This window comes from Plodia interpunctella, chromosome 11 (genome assembly GCF_027563975.2).
Source record: "Plodia interpunctella isolate USDA-ARS_2022_Savannah chromosome 11, ilPloInte3.2, whole genome shotgun sequence".
Lineage (NCBI taxonomy): Eukaryota > Metazoa > Arthropoda > Insecta > Lepidoptera > Pyralidae > Plodia > Plodia interpunctella.
The window spans coordinates 8,366,319-8,387,450 of NC_071304.1; the positions used below are offsets into that span (position 1 = coordinate 8,366,319).

General features: G+C 37.5%; 2 protein-coding genes across 3 annotated transcripts; both read right to left on the reverse strand.

Moving 5' to 3' along the window:
* Nucleotides 1-518: 518 nt before the first annotated feature.
* Nucleotides 519-16,035, reverse strand: LOC128673667 (uncharacterized protein). 2 transcript variants are annotated; one of them, XM_053751673.1, is made up of 4 exons: nucleotides 15,132-16,035; nucleotides 2,749-2,905; nucleotides 1,963-2,082; nucleotides 519-1,591 (listed from the first exon to the last, which is right to left on the reverse strand). In XM_053751673.1, exons 1-4 carry the CDS (start codon nucleotides 15,141-15,143, stop codon nucleotides 648-650), a joined length of 1,233 nt encoding a protein of 410 aa, XP_053607648.1. In that variant the 5' UTR covers nucleotides 15,144-16,035; the 3' UTR covers nucleotides 519-647. The 2 variants fall into 2 exon arrangements, with proteins under 2 accessions (XP_053607648.1, XP_053607647.1); XM_053751672.2 differs by lacking the exon at nucleotides 15,132-16,035 and adding an exon at nucleotides 12,805-12,990.
* An 18-nt stretch (nucleotides 16,036-16,053) lies between these two features.
* Nucleotides 16,054-21,054, reverse strand: LOC128673668 (probable RNA-binding protein 46). The gene is made up of 6 exons (XM_053751674.2): nucleotides 20,746-21,054; nucleotides 18,891-19,009; nucleotides 18,265-18,356; nucleotides 17,378-17,673; nucleotides 16,860-17,035; nucleotides 16,054-16,276 (listed from the first exon to the last, which is right to left on the reverse strand). The coding sequence occupies exons 1-6, from the start codon at nucleotides 20,917-20,919 to the stop codon at nucleotides 16,054-16,056; spliced, it is 1,080 nt and encodes a 359-aa protein (XP_053607649.1). The 5' UTR covers nucleotides 20,920-21,054.
* Between the last annotated feature and the right edge of the window lie 78 nt (nucleotides 21,055-21,132).

Here is a 21,132-nt window from a genome sequence, read left to right on the forward strand (position 1 = left end):
TCACGCGTACTAGTAGTGATGAAGAGTACGCAAGGTTACTCCTGGTGAATTCCGATCTCTATTGTATATAGGTAGTTGTAGCTATTTTTTTCGTGGTTATTACTTTTCTGTTCAATAATAATACCGTAGGTATCAAGTTTTTTTCCAAAAAAGAAAATCTGATATCAATACATTATTACGCTAGAATATTAAGTACATGCGATCTATCGTTCTCACTTATTGTCCATTTTTTGTTGTCCTGGCGTTATTAGTCTGGTTTTTCGTAATTTACCATGAGTCAAAATTCCGGGGAACAATGTAATCTGTTCCGTGTCGAGTATTAAGTATGTGTGTGTCACACAACTCATTATTTTAAAATTAACTCTAATCTGCCACTTAAACGCTGGAGCAACGAACTTCCTACAAATTAAAAGTCAAAGTCGTTTGCGTCTTCGCCTTGTGCTTTGGTCATCAATTCTTTTGTCTTAAAAACAACAACAAGCAAAAAATACGTGTTGAGTGTAATTAAAAGACTCGAATCGTTAAATTAGTATATTATGTCGAAGGTAACTTCAAAAATATTAGTCTTTACTCAACTTAATTAAACTGCTATTTATAAAAAATATTCACACGCATTCACGCAAGCACACTTGTATACACACTTGTGGTTACTTAGGGCTATGTCTCGGTGTCCGTACTTCTCGTTTGTCCGGCCACTTCCCGGCCGTGTACTGGACGTAGCCGGGGTCTGTGGGCGTCCCCGAAGCCCTGCCCTCAACTTCTGGCGCCTCTTTCTCCACAATGGGCTCCATAGGGAACAATGCGGGAGTATCCCCTCGCTTCGATCTATTAGACGACCGCAAGTAGTCTTCCAGTTGCTGCAATGTAGGCGTCGTCACGGTCTTAGCTCTGGACGGCGACCTCGACTGCCGCTTTTGTTCGTACGTCGGCGAAACATCATCGTACAAACTTTTCAATCGACCGCTCTTCACTTTAGCGAATACAGGCGTCTGCGGCTCTGGCAAATAATCCTCTCTGACCGGCAGGCCTCTATCGACCATGTCCAAATAGTTCTTTAAATACTTTTCATTGAATTTCGCCAGTTCCTGCTCGTAGTGGAATCTGTCGTATTCGAACAATGGGTCGGATAGATGTACGTAGTTCCCGCCTTCGAGTCCGTTGCGCAGCGATCCAAATTTGGACGTTTCCAATTCATCCTTTTCTATTTCATCTTCGAATTTCGTGTAGCCTTGCGGCGAATCAAATAGTGAAGAATTGTCTTTCTTTGTCATTTTTTCGTCACTTTTTTCTAAATCTAGGTCCTTTGGTCTTTCAGGTACATGTCCGTTCTTTTTGGCGTTGGACAGTTGTCCGTTGCTAACGGTTTGAATTTGTTGGGATTGTATGGGCAAGGTGGCTATGGAGACCTTCTTGTCAGCTTTCGGGGATGAGAAGGGGTCAGTCTGCGAGTGCTGGACGCTGGTGTAGATCCTGGGCCCCATGAGGTCCACCAGGAACAGAGCCGCGACGATGAGAGAGAAACTGCCCAGCACTGAAGCGTTCGTCACCAGCTTGTACGGAACAGAGTCCAGCGATGCCAGCTCCAGGCCACCTGTGGAAAGAAAAACAATGTTAAATTCCGATATAACAATATTACGATTCTGGGTCCTTACTAATTAAACAGGATTGCCAATGACGCGTCAATGTGGATTTATGTAATTTTGTACACAATTTTAATTGACCATAAAATATGGTAAAGCCAGTTAGTTGACAGTAATGTTCACGACGAACGTTTATAATCTTATTGTATATTTCTGAAGTCTTTCAATAAATTACAAAATCGATAGTGGCCGGGCTACGAGTGTGTTGGATGACACAGTGAACTTATTTATCTGCATACCGCAACACACCACGGGAAGTCATCGGTAAGCGTATGGTATTGTCGTCACTGATTTTTAAAAATAACTTTTTAAATTAACTTACCCAAAATAAGGAAAAACAGCATCCCAAATCCGAGGAAGAAGCCTTCGAGAATGCGGCGGCCGCGCGGGATCTCTTGGAAAATGCGCGCCAAAATCAGCCCGAAGGTTATGATCACGTAGCCTGTACAACAAACCTTATTTATCATAGCTGTAATATATTATGACGAAACAGGAATCTGATAAATGTGTCTTAAAATGTATTTCACGGCATTACCGGTATGATTAATTAGAGGTAAGCCAGGGTTTATGTCTTTCGTTCAATTGTACTTAGAAAACATTAGCTGGAAAAAATCTTCTTGGTGAGTGGTTCACAACTCTTCGAGCCCGGAGATAATAATCACAGTCCTATCGGGCCGTGCGAGAACTGAGGGGTCAACACCTACTTAATTTACTAAAAATAGTTTTATCTGATTACATTTTTAAGTTGACTAGCAGGTATCTTATCAGAAAAACTAACTGAAACTAGTGACCTTGTGTTTGTTCCATTTTTCTGTGTGATATCATCCAGGTTCACAATGTGGGATTTGGAGATTAATCAGGTGATACGCCTCAGGTGATTAGAGTCGACTTTTCAGTCTCCTTAGTTCGTGTAGACTTTTTTTTATTATAAATACGAAAGTATGTTTGTTACCTCTTCACCCTCAACTATTCAACCAATCAACTATTCTTGAAATTTTGCATACATGTAGTTTGAAGTATGGAGAAGGACATAAGGTACCATTCATCCCGGAAAAATTCACGCGGGCTAAGCCGCACGCTAGTAACTATACCATAGTTAATGCCTCACCTCCATACACAGCGTCGGCGAAAGCCCCACCAACGTTGTCCCACGTGATCGAGTTCAACAGAGACCACTCTCTGGACAGCTTCTGCAAGAGAAGCGCCAGTCTAGCCTCGTCGTCTGCAGACACTCGCTTCGTCACCAGGCATGCTACACACATAAGCTGTGGAAGATAATTCACTTTTTAAGCCCTTCGCGAAATACTATATATTTTTGGCTAAATACTTATCTACTTCATAATTAATTGTAACTACAATTCTATGACTATTATTTAAAGTACATTTTTTTCATTGCTTAATCACTACATTACATAGTATAAAACAAAGGCGCCCTACGCGTCCATCTGTTTCTAAGCTTCTTATAAAACACACAACCGATTTTGATGAGTACCTAGGCATTGTTATTTAGACAATTACAGAAGGTTGATACATTAATAACACCGTACAAAGACGGGCCTCTATCGTTTAAATTTTTAATAATTTTTACGAGTAGTACTGGTATAATAAATACGGGTAGGTTAAGGCAGAGCTGATAACGAATTTTTAGAGGTTGAAATTTTATGGACACTGATCCTTGATATTCATCAATCGATAACGTTTACAAATAAGACGCGCCTAAACACGTTTATATCATTAGCTGAGCTAATGCTACCATTGGGTGGGACTATCTGATAGCAACTTACTTCCATTGGGTGGGCCAACTAGCTTCCATTGGGTGGGACTATCTGATAGCAACTTCCTTACATTGTCATTATTGGAACAAACTGAAACCTACGCTGCTACAACGCTAAATCTAAACCCTTACAATGCTTATAATCGGCGTGTGGTTCCCGTCTTAGAATAAACCTACTTTACAATTTTCCCGTGGATATCGTGCCAGGCGACTAAAATATAAAGTCTTGGCAGGGAATAAAGCAGCAACAGCATTACCAAATAGGGTTGGCGACAGGCACGCGACCGACCATAAAATCAGAGTCAATGTTCAGAGTAAAAGGTTTATTTTAAGAATTCGCGCTGCTCAATCGAGTTAGAGGATACAACTGGACAAATGATACGAAGAGAGAGGAAGGAGCCTATAGGACTTGTCAGTGAATTCAGACAATTTGGAGCAAGCAATATAGTGCCCTGAGAATAAGGTGTGTCTGCCACAAAAACTGCTAAATATCAAATTAAATAACAAAGACAAATCTAAAGTGTCTTATTCAAATTCAAATTCAAATCATTTATTCAGAAATTAGACCTTCACAGGCACTTTTTCTCGTCAATCTTTAAATTTATAGTTATTTCTCACAAGCTAGAAACTACTGGCATTTCGGAACGACCACTGCTGAGAAGAAATGCCGAAAGAAACTCATTTGAACAGTGTTGGTCCCTATCATGCCAGATCGGCTTACCATTATTGTTTCTTACAAAAAATTTTTTTTTTCTTTTCTTTCTAATAATATATAAAAGTACATAATGTACATAGTCAAAAGGTATATCAAAACAGGTTATGATTGTGATCCGAGTGCTGATTATTATATATATATATATATATATATATATATATATCGATGTGAAACACAATTAACTTACATGAAAATATATGAGAAACGAGATGACCAGTTCCCTCTGGCAGCACCCGTTCACGAGTTGACGCATGGGACAGCCATCGCGTAGCTCAACCATAATAGAGGGAACCTCACGACCCGGCCCACGACGCCACCACCAGATTGACCATTTGAGTGAGCATGACACACTCGATTCCCATGACTTCATAATTACAATTCTTATTCGTCGAAATAGAAGTATAATTCAGACACTTGAAGATCACAAATCACGTACATGTTTTACAAATAAAATTTAAATGCCATACGAATTATTATAACAAAATTCAAAATTGTGAATAAAATAATAAAAAACAGTAAAATAAAAATTAGGAGATCATGTGTGGAGTGGCAAAGTTGTCGGGAGGATCCAAGCGTTTTTATCAGTCAAATAGGCGTTAATTGTGTAATACGCTTTATCCATTAAATTTTTCTTAACATAAATTTTAAAATTTTTCATTGGCAGATTAATAGCCTCTGCAGGGAGTTTATTGAATAATTTTACACTTTGACCCACGAAAGACCGCCGAACCTTTTTAAGCCTGAATCTATTCATACAAAGTTTGTGCTTATTTCTAGTGTTTACACTATTTACTTCGTTTAATTTTTTATATAAATGTAAATTTGATTTGACAAAAATAAGCACATCAAAGATATACTGACATACCACAGTGAGGATGTTAATTGATTTGAAGAGTTCTTGAAGAGAATCTCGAGGTTTTAACCCATAAATAAAACGGATAGCTCTTTTCTGTAATACAAAAATTTTTCCTATGTCAGCTGCATTACCCCAAACTAATAGTCCGTAGGACATAATGCTATGAAAGTAGCTGAAATACACAAGTCTAGCTGTATCTATGTTCGTACACTGTCTGATCCTTCTCACTGCAAAAGCTGCCGTACTAAGTTTTTTGGCCGTGATTTCAATATGTTTATCCCACTTTAATTTGTCGTCCACAGTAATGCCCAGGAATTTAGTACTATGTACCCATTCCAGAGCTTTACCATTTACTGTTAAAGGTATAACATTGTGCGAGTTATTTAAGAGAGAGAATTTAATACATTTTGTCTTCTCTGTATTTAGAGCTAAGTTGTTGGTTGTAAACCAGTTAAGCACTACCGACATGCTATTACTTATAAAGTTATAGTTTTCACTTTTTCTATCGACTTTAAATAATAAGGATGTATCGTCTGCAAATAGAACTACTTCGCATAAATGTTGGGCAAGGCATGGGAGGTCGTTAATATAAATCAAAAATAAAAAGGGACCGATAATGGAGCCTTGAGGTACGCCTATGTGAACAGGTGCACTATCGGAAATTGTTTTGTTAATTTCTACTCTCTGTGTTCTATTATCTAGGTAAGACGAAAGAACACTAAGAGCCGCGCCAGTGACACCATAATGTTGAAGTTTATTTTTGAGTATATTATGATCTACACAGTCAAAAGCTTTCGATAAGTCACAGAAAATACCTACGACATCTTGCTTGGATTCCCAAGCTTCATTAATTATTTCGACTAAAGTGGCTGCTGCATCAGTAGTTGAACGACCTTTGGTGAAACCGTATTGACGATTATGTAAAATTTTATTTATATTAAAATACGACACAAGTTGACTGAAAATAATTTTTTCAAATATTTTACTTAGAGTGGGTAATATAGAAATAGGTCTATAGTTTGTGGGATCATGTTTAACGCCTTGTTTAAATAGAGGAATTACTTTACTTATTTTCATTAAGTCTGGGAACACGCCTTCAGATATACATTTATTGAATATTATGGTTAGGTGAGGAGCAATCAGGTCAATAATGCTGCTCAATACTGAGACGGAAAACCCCCACAGGTCCTCAGTGTTTTTAACATTTAGGGCTTTAAAAGCAGATATAATTTCATCTGGTGTAATATGTCTGAATGTAAAAGTGGACTTAGGGTCCGGAGCATTTCTTTTTAATAGATCATCTGCCGCATAGGAGCAAGAGAAAAGGGATCCTGTGATATTCTTAGAAATGTTGGAAAAGAAATTATTAAATTCGTTGGAAACTTCGTCATCTGCACTTATGGTTTTACCGTCAAGTTTTAATACAAAATTTACGTCGCGCGTGTTAATTTTACCAGTCTCTTTATTTATGATGGACCAGGCGGTCTTTATCTTATCACTCGAATTTTTTATTTTATTAGTTAAATACAAAGATTTCGCGACAGAACATACTTTTTTAAAAGTTTTAGAATAGCGTTTAACATATGTTATGAATTCCGCATTAAGATTGTACTGTTTTTGGCCATAAAGTTCATAAAGTCTGTTTCTACTAATATAGATACCGTTTGAGGCCCAATCACAAAAGTTAAGTTTATCTTTCTTGATGAAAGTTTTGATAGGAAAAGATTTTTTGAATTCTTTTTCTACTATATTGAACACCTCATTGTATTGGTCATTCGGGTTTTTTGTGAGGTCTACATCTGGCAATTTGTTATAAACGGATTCGCGAAAACGCATTTTACGTTGCTTAGTTAGAGGCCTACAAGTTACAGGAGCGGTGCTTAGGTCAGACTCTCCGTCACGTATAAGTGATACCTGTTGACCCAGGTGGTCAGACCCCAGACAGGCGAACAGTTTTTGATTATAAACAGCGCAATCGCAGAAAACGTTATCTATACATCTGGCTGAGGTCGAGGTTATTCTAGTGGGTTCAAAGAATGTGTGCTTTAAGTTAAATGAGTCTAGTAGATTTTTAAATCCATTGGTTTCCGAACATGAAACTAAAATGTCTATATTAAAATCACCGCATAAAATTATATGCTTATTGTTAGATGTAACTCGCCTGAGTGCTTCCTCCAAAACGTCTAAAAGAGTTTCGCAACAAGCTGATGGAGGTCTATAAGCAGAAATAATAATATATTTATCCAACTCCACACAAGAAAGTTCTATAGTACATTCAACTGATAGACTTACTATGTCTTTCCTTTCTTTATACTTATAACTCTTATTTAATAGTATTAATGATCCTCCGTGTTCGGCATTTTGTCTTACAAATGCACTTGCTAATATATACTTATCGGGAAAATTTAATTTAATTTCATTTCTAAAAAAGTGTTCAGTTACACAGAAAATATCAATACTTAGTATATACAATAACAACCTGAGATAATCGGATTCATACATTCCTACTTCCATAACGACAAAATTGCATTGCGTCGACCATTGTGCATCCCTAAGAAAACACAACAATAGGTGGTAGGATCCTCGTCATTGTCTACGATGTTAGCGGCGCGTGGGAGCGACATTGGTGCGCGTCAAAAATGTGTCACATGCTGCGTACTATTGCATAAAAATACGTGTGAAGTTGAAGAATTAACGCAAAGTTCAAAATGCCTACGTGATTTTAATTTTAGTCATCTATTATTAGTCGAGTCCATGGCATGAATAATTGCAAAAAAAGGCACTGTATAAAATTTTACCAGAATTGAGACTACTTGGGTAAAATGTTAAAAACTTGATAAATCACAAACAATACGATTGCTAATCGCAAAGAAGTTGCTCATGACAAGATTTACATAAATAAACATCAGCGCTGAGTAACATTGAGCTAAAATCATTAGAAAACATTTCCCACGAAGCCTTTACAGAATACACAGTGTTTAATTTTCCTCGTTTACCCATTTTCCCAGATAATAAATAATAATGCAAGTTGCGCAGACGCAGCCATAGCCTTGCATCTCTTAGCTAAATGGGGTAACTCAGGCGTGGCATGAATATGAATGGATATTATAATGTATGTCATTTATTTGTAAATTATTTCTGCGACGGTTAGATGAATACTGTAGTATTCCACACTACAGCATACGTTCTTCCATAATATGGAAAAATAAAATAACATTGTCATTAATAAAAAAAAAATGAAGCATACTTTGAGCTAAAGTAGTTTTGTCTAATATTACAAAGTGTGTGATGGTGACAAAACTTACTTTAGCTAAGTTACGCTTAACTTTTTTTATATACCTTGGTTAATATTTATTTATTTGTACTTATGTATAAGTAAATAATGTGTACATTATCAACATCAAATATCACCAAAGAACCTACTCAGTTATTCAAACGAATTCAGTGTAAACTAAAAGTGCAAGTCAGATCCGACAGTTTCGTAAAAATAAGATTACTCTCCTGTGGTTAGACGATTTATAGACTTTCATCCTAGACTGTTGCAAAAACCACAGCCAACGCCTTGGTTTGCTTTAAAAAAAAAACTATCTTAACATCACATGTTGGTATTACTAAATAACTTTTGGTAGTGGGTTATCATTAGTCAGTATTAAAAATGTGTTATTATTTTGTAAATGTGAACTTAAATTTTATAGGGTTAACATCATGAAAATTACAGTAAACAGTTAACAGTTTAGAAACTTAAGAATTTCTGGTACTAATTGATCCGTTTGGGCAAAATATTTTAACCATGGTGTTTTATCTGTGGGTTTAATCCTATTGTGGTCTCTAAACAAAAATAAACAGTTCAGGTCCTACAATTCTCCTTGATCTATTTTACTGTGTACAAAACAGTCATAAAATCTAGATTACAATATGACAATTCTCACGGTACCTAATGATCTTGAATCGTTCAATACCTATAACCAAGTGCAATGACAGTGATTTCAACGGCGTGAGATCAGTAATTACTTTACGATCGCATGGCCGCGCCTTTAATGACAATGATTCACAATATAACTAATTCTATAAATTAGATAATTCTAGTAACATAAATGAAGAGGAAACTGTTAGACAACCACATACTATGTTTTATTTGCCTCTAGATATATTCTAGTTAAGTGTAATCTATATTACTTTGTCACATGACAAAGTAATATATTCCATCTATTATAAATAGGTCTATTTCATCCGCCTAAATTTTCCCACTGTATGTGGAGTCGATCGTCAGTCAGTCAGTTTCCTCCACTTTTCCCTGTCTGATGTTAAACAATCTGTTACTTCAGTCTTCCCCTACATCTTTTCCCATTAATTCGTTTTTCTTCCCATTTATTCCCATTCTTACGTTATTCTTCTCATAATATGACGACACTATCAAAGCCTACTTACTACTTTCCAATGATAGTCAATTTACATGTATACTTTGGTGGTCATCCGATCTATTCAACCAACCATATTGATTATTCCGCACGCATTGTACCTACCTTAAAAGCTATTTTTAAAACTTAAGAGTATAACAAAGGTAAACTATAGTTTAGCAACCATTACTAACCACCCGCTGCCCTTAATTCATCAATTTATCAATAAAGTTGTCAATGGAACGTCATCAAATTTAACCGAATTCACCAGTACAAATTGCCAGGGTCGCACCAGGTCGGAGTCAACTATATCTGCGGCGCGAGTCAACTGCAATTATGCAACACTGGGTCAGTGTTGCGCGTATCGTGTATCGTTCGATATACCGCCCCGCTGGTCTATGACAATAGCTTTATTACCAGTTTTATTTTACTTAGACCTGATTGCAGGTGTTATTTGGAGTATCCGTAAAGTTCGAGCGTGGACTATGATCGTGAACCTAGAGTCATGCAGAATAAAAAGTATACTTGATCCGGAAACCAAAAAGTTTAAAACACCAAATTTTAAAAGCAGCAACGCACTCCCTCACTATAAAATTGCAATATGGAAACCCATGTGATATTTTTTACGCCCATGTCAATATTTTGATTATCCCAGAGACTTGCCATAATCACTAATGAACGAACTGTCGTAATGTCGTAAACTCAAACACTAATGAATTGGAAAATTTATTTCCACGATATCACGTCCATTTTAAGAATTTTTAAGAAGAAAATTTAAATTATTTTTTTCTTAAAACATGTCTAAAAACCCCATCCCTTCATTAATACTATTATTATAAAGAGTAAGCGTTGGTGAGTTTGTATGTTTGAGGATAATCTCCGAAACTGCCGAACTGATTTCAAAAATTCTTTCACCATTAGAAAGGTACATTATCAAAGATTGCTATAGGCTATATTTTATATCAAAATTCACGGGAGCGAAGCCCCGAGCAACATCTAGTACTTAATATGGTGGCTCATATCTCACTTAGGAGTAGTATAGTGTTTCTTTGTGACAGCTGTTTTATTATCATTTAGGTAATTACTAGAAAGAACTAGATAAGACTACATACGGAAAAATCTACGACTACATAAGGAATCAACACGGAATGCAAAGGAACTCAAATATGCTATAACGTGCGCAACAACCTGCAGCTAAAAAAACTTGTTTCGCTATTAATAAATACAGTCCGCTGCTCGTCATGAATCTATATGTCGGTGATACCGTCGAATTTGTAATAAATTTGGGTAGCTTGATGTGCTGTAGACTGTACTCGACGCATGTTGCAATCGCCAGGTATCGCATAAGGTCACGCTGTACTTCGTTAGTTCGGACTGTACTAAATAAAGCACATCAAAATTAGCACATGAAAGCTTGTTAATGAAGACCCTATATTTATGGCAACGTATTTAGCGCTGGAAGGTTAAGATGATGAGTGACAAAAAACCAAGGTCCAACGGATAAATACATAAAGTATAAGAATATCTAAACACTACCCCTTATAACTCACTATTTATAATGATAAGCAGACACTTTCGTTTTCGCACGGTTGAAATATTGTTACGGTAACACGGTTGAAATGTTATACTTAGGTGCCAGAATATTTTACAATTAAATTCTATTTGTTATCTATACTATTATTATAAAGAGGTAAGCGTTTGTGAGTTTGTATGTTTGAGGCGGGTAATCTCCAAAACTACAGAACCTATTTCAAAAATTCTTTCACCATTTGAAAAGTACATTATCCAAGATTGCTATAAAGGCTATATTTTATCTCAAAATTCCCACGGGAGCGAAACCTCGGCCAACATCTAATAGATAGATAAAATAAATATGAAAAATTTATTCGAAGACCCTAAACTTACTGTGAGTTCAGTATCTAACTACCTATGGGCATAAAGTGGATACATCACAGAAGGCTGTGAATACTTGGAATAGGAGAAACTTCGACATGAATTATTTATACTAATTAATTACAAAACAATGAGCCCTCCCAAGGAGCACCATAGAAAAAGGAAAGTTAACGATACCTCAAGACCGTAAATTGTTTGACTGAGCTTCTCTTCTACATACAATTAAAATATCACAAATAAACCTTCACACGACCACTTGACGTTTCTCGTATAAAATCGAAATAAGATTTTTCTGAGTCATCGAAAAAGGCTTAAAGGCATCGTCGTCTAAAGTCATCTGACACGACAGCTACAGGCATCTAGTGGAAAACATGATGAGTAATGTAATGTTAAGAATGATTGAACCGCGTAAATCAAAGCATTTTTGTCATTATTTCTTCGCACTCGTCTGCAATTCAAAATCGACGGATTTTTTAAAGGCAAAAACAAACCCATGTTTAAGCGCTAAAGTCTCTCTATTTGTCTGTCATACGACTCTGTCAGCTAAATCCCTGCGCAGGGACGATCGAACATATCCCGAGGTCAAACAACAGCTAGTGGACACAACTCTAATGTAAAAAAGAAGTAGAAAGTATATGCACCAAAACCTGTTATAACATTAATTATCACAAATAACGTTACTTCAAAATCGATATTTGTTTTACGCAATAGCCCAAACACTTTCGCTAAGGTGGAGGCCCAGAGGCGAAGCCCTATCGTACAAGTATGTACCAAACAAACATATAGTATGCAGGCATGTTACGTCACGGTTGGCGCAATATGGCCAGTGACACTTTCATAATAGAGACGCAAGATAAGGAACACCATTAGTTGATAAGAGATAGCAATAGAAAGAATGGGATGAGCATCTTAAATATTTGGAACAGATTTGAGATAACGAAAATAAGAACAGTCTGTATAATTATTAATCTACAGAAATTATTAAATGCTTAAAATTTGAATTGCACATCCAACTGCAACTCTTACGAAAAATTGCTTCAATTTCACAAGTTCATGTTGATCTAATAAACAGGTCAAACCTGATTATTTATAACTACGTGTATTAGTTGGTCAAACCACAAATCTTTAAAAGCAATTTAATTACTTCTGATGATTGCATCAAATAATATAGAGCAATGGAGCTAAAGTAAAGTGATTTTAAAGAAACGATTGAGGGATTGAGATATATATGGTTTCGAATATAAAATTCAACAGTTTGGACATATTTTACTTTTATAAATCAAATTCTAAGGTTTGGTTAAAACATTACATAAACATCTTTGTAAACAATAATAAATAATATGCGCGTCGTGCACAGCTAAGAGGACACAAATATTATCTTGTACTTAACATGCAACAACTAATAAACTACAACAATGGCACATATCTAAATACAATTATAAATCAATCACAAATATGTGCTGCACGACATAAACACTGCAACTACCACATGCGTTACTATAAAAGCGTACATAAAAAGGCCAACTCACAAATTCCACTATCTTTAGCGCGACCCATTTGTCGCACACCGCCATCGCCCGTAAATGCACTTCCTTCCAGATATCACACTATAAGTTCCAATACTTCCATGTGTTTACGTTTTGTTTACTATGACATTATGCGCAAGACACGGGTGCGCTGCGCGGGCGCACAATTTCGTTTGAACACTAGTACAGTCAACATTTTCACGGTACGGCAGCGGCGTCGCGGCATTGAAGGAAAACATTGTCCCACATAAGCTAGGGCTCCGGTGCGGTAATCGCCAAGCTTGTGATACGCATGCGGGAAAATCAAACTGGTTTCTTATTTAGACTAGAGCCGGAAGAAAAACATTTTATGTAAAGTACTAAGTGACTACTATAGTGTCACACAGTTGCGCCTGAAATAAGTAGCTGCAATGGTAACAGCTACCGTGCTCTGATGATTGATAATTATTGGTCTTTAGGCTTTACCAGTAACTGGTAGGGTAACCGTTAACCTTGTAATCCACCCAGGTGAATTTATCACGTGGATGTAGTTCCAGATGATAAATTTACCTGGGTGGATTACAAACAGTAGTTAGGTATTATAGAAAATTACTTCCAAAAATATATCCATTCATTAATAAGAAATATATATATATAAGGACAAATCACACAGATTATGTCACTTTAATTGATCAATTTTATATACATAATAATTATCAACAATATATTATAACATTATTTATTATTATAAAATAAACAATAGGTAATCATTTACTAATAAACACCATTCATTTAGTTTGTAAAATATGAAAAATTGTAATGGAATGAGACCCAAGAATTTAATGTGATAATTATTACTTTACGAGGACCAAATTTTCCAGTAACCTTTGACATACTTTCGTTAAACCAGTTTAGTGAAATGGTGTGCACAGAAGCATGCAGAGAGAGCAGTGACAATGAGTGTACATGTACACAGAACCAAAAACAACAAAATAAAACGCCAAGCTTAAACCATTGTACTTAAATTTATTAATCAATACTGGCATGCAATATTATATTCCTTAAAACTCTTAAAATACGAGAGATAAATTCATATTGTCTCTCTACAAAATGTCTAGATTTTGTTATTAATTAGATAATTTCATAATGCTGGTTAATTCAATGCTGAGAAAACAGATCCAAATTGATTTACGTAAAACCTGATTTTAAATAGACATATTCACACAGATATAGTAAACTACGATAACATGAATATTTCGTTGAAAAAACATCAAAAAATGCAGATTGCCAGTAATGCAATAATACTAAATAATTGGCAAGCGTCGGCACTGGACGTCGAGTCTGCAAAAAAATATATGGTGCTATTATGACGGAGACATGGAGGTATAGAATAGATAAATATATATATTAAGAAGCGGTAATAGAACATAAATAACGATGAAACAGATATGCCAAAATATGTAGTGAAAAGCACAGGATATAGCGATCGAAATTGATGTTTTTCACCTGTAAATCTCACATGAGAAGCATCTCACTTCAATTATTACGGTCACTGAACCAGGTCTACGAAATCGCACATTTCCCCGTCGTTAAAGACATCATAATAGTTTAGCAGACTCGACGCCCCAAAAACCAGTAACAAGCGCCAACACCCGCCGCATTCCCCTTAATTCATATTCTATAACATTAAAATTGTAGACACATGCTTAAATATATCGATGTTGCCTTATAAAAGCTTCGAATTTTAATACATTAATAATTACGCCATTCAATTGGATTCTTAATTAAAATACATTTAGGATTAAATTAAAAGAATGTCAAAAATTAAAAATTTTCCTCTCTTATATATTATATGGAGCGCGAGAGGAGGTCTGCTATAGGGGAAAAATATATAATAATAATAATAATAAATCAAAACAATTACTCCGAAAAAAAAACGCGATTGATAAAATCTCCAATGAAAACGTATTGTTCCCCGATGCAAAGAAAGCACGCAAGACTCGCACAATATGTTGTGGGATTATGTTAGTTCAAGCATTACAATTAGTTGTCCACACCAAGTATAGTTGGCCAGTGTTTTTTTAGTAACACCAATGTGCCAGCTCTTGCAGCTTTATAATCATTTAATTGATTCAAAATCACAATTACCAATATAGATTCAAAAATGGTAGCATGCAATTGCTGTTACTGGAATAATTCACAAAACTTATTTGCAAGAGATCACAAAGACATAGCTGCAAAAGTTTTAATTCTAATGATGGAAAAACGTACGTCGCACCTAAAGAACCAATTGCACCACCCTTAAAAGCTATAAGGCAATAAGGTGTAAAATAAATTAAAAACAAACTTACAGCTACGCCCATGTGAAAAACATTTGATTCATCAACACAATAAATAGTGGGCCAATGTCACCGCGGCTCTGTCCCCCCCCGCACTCCACAAAAGCTGCCGAGCGCACAACGGCACAAGACACAAACGCCTACATTCTTAATTAAACACGTGCAATAAATAATCAACAAAACAAATCAAATAAATGCAGAATATCGCTGGCCAGTTACACAACATATATGAAAATTACAATCATTATGAGAAAAAATAAAATTTAACCTTTTAAACACCTCTACCATAAACAATTATCAGGGTAGGAAAAGCAAAGGTTCTCGACAAATAGATAACTACTTCTTTTAGTTTTCAGTATACAATGATTTCATTGGTTATTAACTATAGCTATAGTATCTCTAATTTCAATAAAGCAAATATCAAAATTTCGATTACCACGATTGTATTGTTATGTATTCCACCTACGCGTAAACCATATTGTCTGTTGCCCATTAATATTCTCGCTCATTGTCGCTTAAATTGAAGGGCACAATTAGACTGACGTGGTCAAACATAACATTGTAAACAATTTATATTGCTAATGGTGGGAATTCACTACTACAATATTTGCATGATAATGTAGCCACTAAATGTGTGATCTCAGCAAATTAGTTCATACATATGTAGAACGCTCACAACTTGCAAAAGTTTACAAAGCATATATTTGCTTCATAGCAGATTCGCAATATTTTTTGCACAAAATCCACTTGAATAAAATATATGTCACAAGTGTTCAAGTTCAATACAAATATCTTCCATTTCATTTCAACTGAATTAAGAGAAAAAAAACAATGATACTTCTAAATGACACGAGCGTTTGTTTAAAACAAACAGTTCCATTTTCAACAACTATGAAAAAGAATGCGTGCGTAACTGGCCAGTAAGAAAAGCGACTCACTCGTCATTCTTGTTGGGCGCGATGAAGCCGAGCGGGTGTCGTGCGGTCCAGGGGTTGAAGTCGGGCGGCGCGGCGCGCGGCTCGTGCGGGCCCGCGCTGGGCGGCGCCCACACCGCGCGCTCCGCCTCCAGCCCCAGCCCCAACCCCAGCCCCATGCCCACGCTCAGCGACGCCATCGACGACACTAGGGACTCCGCGCTCGGGATGCGGTTAGACCACCTGTAGAGTTACGAAATCATCAGAGACCAATCGGATCAGCTGTAGGAACATATGTGAGCATCATTAACCATTTATTTACTCGATTCAAACTATGGGCTGAAAGACGTCGAGGAGAAAAGAGGGGCAGGTGTGACAGAAGAGTTTAGATAAAATTGTTTTTATTTTACTACACTTAAAACAGGGGTTTCCAACATAGCTGGGCGAACTTGACGGAAAACATGCACCACATCACAGCCTATAAACGGCGTGGCATGTGCACGTTACCAACCTTGAATAAGATGTGGGGTGGGAACCTTAGATAAGACTGTTTCATATCCTATCGCATCCACCCACGGGGAATATGATGTGAAAAACCTTACCAGCTGATAGAAAACAACAATATTTCCAATGAGAAATCACAGCCTATAATCTTATACAGACTTCTAACATTGTCCCTGGGCATCACAACCGCCATTAAACCAGGAAAACGGCATACTGCTATTTAGGAAACTGACATTCGAGGTTGTTCTCATTTTCAGAAAATACCATTTTAGGAAGAGGTCGTTCGTATAGGTCGTGGTGCTAAAATCATGAAGTTTCTTACTCAGCAGCGGCGGCGGCGTTGCGCTGCGCCTCGTGTATCATGCGCAGACGGCGGGCCTGCGACCACGGCTCCAGCGTGTAGGTGGGCGCGGCGGCGGCCAGCGGCGGGGAGCTGGCGCTGCCGTCCTCCGGCGCGCGCGTCAGCTCCACGCCGCGCTCCGGCGACCAGCGACCGATCTGGACATTCACATTTTAGGGTGAAGACCACACAAACAAATACAATTTATGTGTCATGATATGATTTTCATGGAATTTCCAGTGTAAAGTTATGGCCTAAAGGCCTTGGCAGCTAGGCAACAAACGGCCAACAATAAAATCACAGCCAAAGCTTTAAAAAATTAAGGCTTATATTTTAACTTCCAAAAATTTATAAGCGTTACATTTTCAGATGTAAGAGAGAGATCTAGAAGAATTCCTATTCTGAATCCTACTCTTAGTCAATTCTTAACATGGACAGTAGATACCGAGGTGGATCTAAGTAGGAACCTAAAGAATCTAATGGCAAAGCTTTAAACATACTTCGCGATATTGCTTCAACAGCTGCGGCGACTGCGGCAGCGACCAATCAACAGCGGGCCTGGCCCCGCAGCCCCATGCAGCAGCCGCGGCCGCCACCAGCGCTTTCCTGGCCATCGCCGCGCCGCGATGAGACTTGTACTCCACGATCGCTGCACAAGACGCAATGGAGCGCCTGATGCGGACCTCCTGCACTTCGTCCGTCAGAGCATACAGGAGGCGCACTATCTCGGCAGATGGCGTCGTCGGCGGAATGCGAGATATGAAGATGCGGCAGTTGTTGATCGATGGGCAAACACCTGATTGAAATACATTTTCTCTTCACTTCTTAGCTTGTCGACGTAGCGAATCAGATTTGTGAAGACCAATAGCCGAAGCCCGAGACCACTAAGCATCAGTATGACGCCACAGCTAATGCTGTATATATATATACAGATATGGTGTCATACAGGTCCTTCAGCGCGGAGACAAGAAGGACATGACAGTATATGTACCATGGCTTCAGTAAGTGTACCACGGTTGCAGTATATGTACTGTGGCATGACAGTATATGTACCACACCATAACTACAACTTTTCGCGTTCCTATTTTTGGCATACTGTCATGTGTTGTAGTCAATTATTTTCCTAGCACGGAAGTGTATATGTAGAATTGGGTAGTGAGTCAACGGAAATAAAAATAATATACTCGTTACTTTTCATCTGCGTCGTTGTTTAAATATTAATATTGTGATTGTGATAACATCGTATGCTTTTATAAGCATACTAGCCGCACCATACTACATATTTCCTGTGGCTCCCGCATACGAAAAAATTAACCCGACATTTATTGCCATCAAATTTTATACATTATAGGCAGTTTAGTTGGACATTAAAAACAGGCAAGCTTACCCAACTGCCAAGACGGCCGGATCATGTAGTTGTTGAACATTCTAATCGCGTTGCTCGCTTCAGCATCTGTAGTGTACATCGCGAATGCATACCTATTGACCAAAACAAACGGAAATAAATGGAAAATTAACGTGTTGATTTTTTAAGGTTCATACAAAATATACCTACCTACTATCTATAGCGAGATTCGACCTTCGGTAGTAAACATTTATGATCATCAATGAATGCTACAATGATTTCATACTATGAAATACTACCGATGCGATGGTCGAATCTCCCTATAGATAGTAAAATATCTTTCAGAGCATGATAGTAAGTTTGCTTTTTCCTATCAGGAGTTAATATAACTGGGGCATCTTCTCTTGTGTGTCTAGCTAGACACAAAACTATGAACTGCGAAAGAAAAGGGCGGTGTAGCGCTCATGTGCAATCAATAAACTGACGCCCCTTGTTTCAAAATGGAATAGGTAGACTATTTATGCTCTGCGTAAATCTGCCCCTGAAAAAATATTTTTTTAAAAGGAGCTAATTTCCAATGAATTTATTTGGGTTCATTTCATGTGCTGTTGACCATACTATACTAAGCAGGTGATTCATTACCAACCGAAACTCGCCAACTAACTCACCCTCTATTCCAACCGGAAAAGTTGATCATGAGCCGGAACTCAAACAGTTCGCCAGCCTGCCGGAACAGCGGCACCAAGGTGTCTTCGAAACAATCGTGAGGGATCCGCCCAATGAACACCTGGAAATACCTCCACATCAGATTCTGCTACTCTCGTCTAAACTTCGTTTTTTCTTGGTCTTATTATGTATACAATCTCACCATGTTTTTTTTATTATTTTACAGCAATATGATTATCAAAATAGACTTCATAGGAAATTACCATCATGGTTAATAAAATAAATTCTTCACTTTAGAATGTGCATATATATTAGATATGTTTATGGATAGGTATATATTAGATATGTTTTCAACAACCATTACTATGAAGATCACACACAAAGATTGTTTACATGACAAAAGAAAACAAGACTAACTATAACACTTAGGTAGACACCTTCCTCACGTGCGACACAGGCAGCTTGTTTCCGACGACGGATAGTTGTTGCCATGCACATGAGGACCACAAACAGAGCGGGATTCACGAAGACGCACAGTACTTATACCTCCGGTTTATTCTCCAATAGTCGGGTGCAAACCCAACTACATGGCAAAATACTGTGCATAAATGAATCTATGCTTGTGGTGACTGTGGTGAGTGTGGCTGAAGCGTGCAATGCAATGAGTTTGTGGCAACACAAACGTTTTCTATGTCCATGTCAACGTTAAACTCCGCGCCACGAAGGAAATCCTGCAGAGGGCGGTGCTACTTTCTCTGATAACTACGTGTCGATTGCGGCGGGAAATTTCGTGGCGTGGACTCAACGCGTCCTACAAGCCTTGCAGCTGACGCAGCAGCGATAAAAACATAGCGCGCTTCTGGTGTATTTCCCTAGATTTAGGGTAATCATTACTGGATAGGTACATGATTGGCAATTTGATTACCGTACAAAAAAAACTAGGCACCTAAAGGCACCCAGTTAGCTACGTAACTGGGTGCCTAAGTAGTATGAGTGTCACAGTGTCATAGTACCTACCTATACAGAGTTTAGCATTCGTCATACACATTGGTAGGTAAAGGTAAAAGGTAAATATACCTTCGTGCAGATAACTAGGTATTCTTCATAAATAGGTGTAGTGGATTTAAAATTTTATGTAAGCTCCACACTATTCCCGAACTCGGGCAGATGGCGACGCAAATCCATGAACATTGCGTCGTTTTTCATTCAAGATTTTATTTACCGCAATGAAAAACCAGCCATACCAAATCCGTCAAATTCGAACGCGAACTGTTCCATAACAGTGTATGGAGTAAAGGATGTAGGGCAATATCAAAATCACAACCTACACTGGCAAGATCGCACCGTTTGTGGACTGCATCTGCATATCAAGTTACCCAACCCAACATGAATCTTTCTTTATGACACGTTAATTTTATAGATACCTAATTAGAGAGGTTAGGAGAGGTTGAAGCTTATAATGGTACCTATTACCTACATAAGTGGAACCAAAGATAATCCACTAAACCAATTTTGATAAAATTTCGTACCTAACGCATAGTTTCATAGCCTGCTTCTAACGCTTAAGTGCCGTAGCATTTAAAGAGGTTCTATCCTAAGCATTCCTAAGATCCTAACCAAGAAATGGCGTTGGCGCCAAAAATTGTACTCACGGAAAACACAATAGGTATCTAGACTCGCTCTACTTCAACTAGGTAAGTACTCAACAACAGGTGACACGATAAGAGGTATAGGATAGGTCTATCTAATACACCATGTGTACCTGCCTACCTATACCTACTTAAAGAAATACAGCGACGGACATTTGGTTATTCTTTGCCAACTGCACTATTTTTAGTCAAATTGTTCCAGACTTACCTCACAATTTCTTGAAGGCTCTGGTCCGCTCCATGCATGTGGGGCTTTCCTATAGATTCTCTGTCCATTTATTTGTGTTAGTGTATATGAGGTATTTTCTGTTAGTGTTAATAATCTAGACGATAATTCATACTGATTCACTTCACTAGACGAAAAATGCTTAACAGGAGGCATTTTAGCCAATAAAAAATATTTTCTTATAATAATAATATTCGCAAATGATTCGGAAAGGTGTAGATCACCGCGATTGACTCCCAAAAAAGAAAGAATCTAGAATTGTTTTGCGGCTTCGCTGATTGAGAAAATGAATATGGCGATTGTAAACAAAATGGCAAATGACCTTGAAAATGTCCGAAAATACTACAACTAATATCCACTATTAATTTG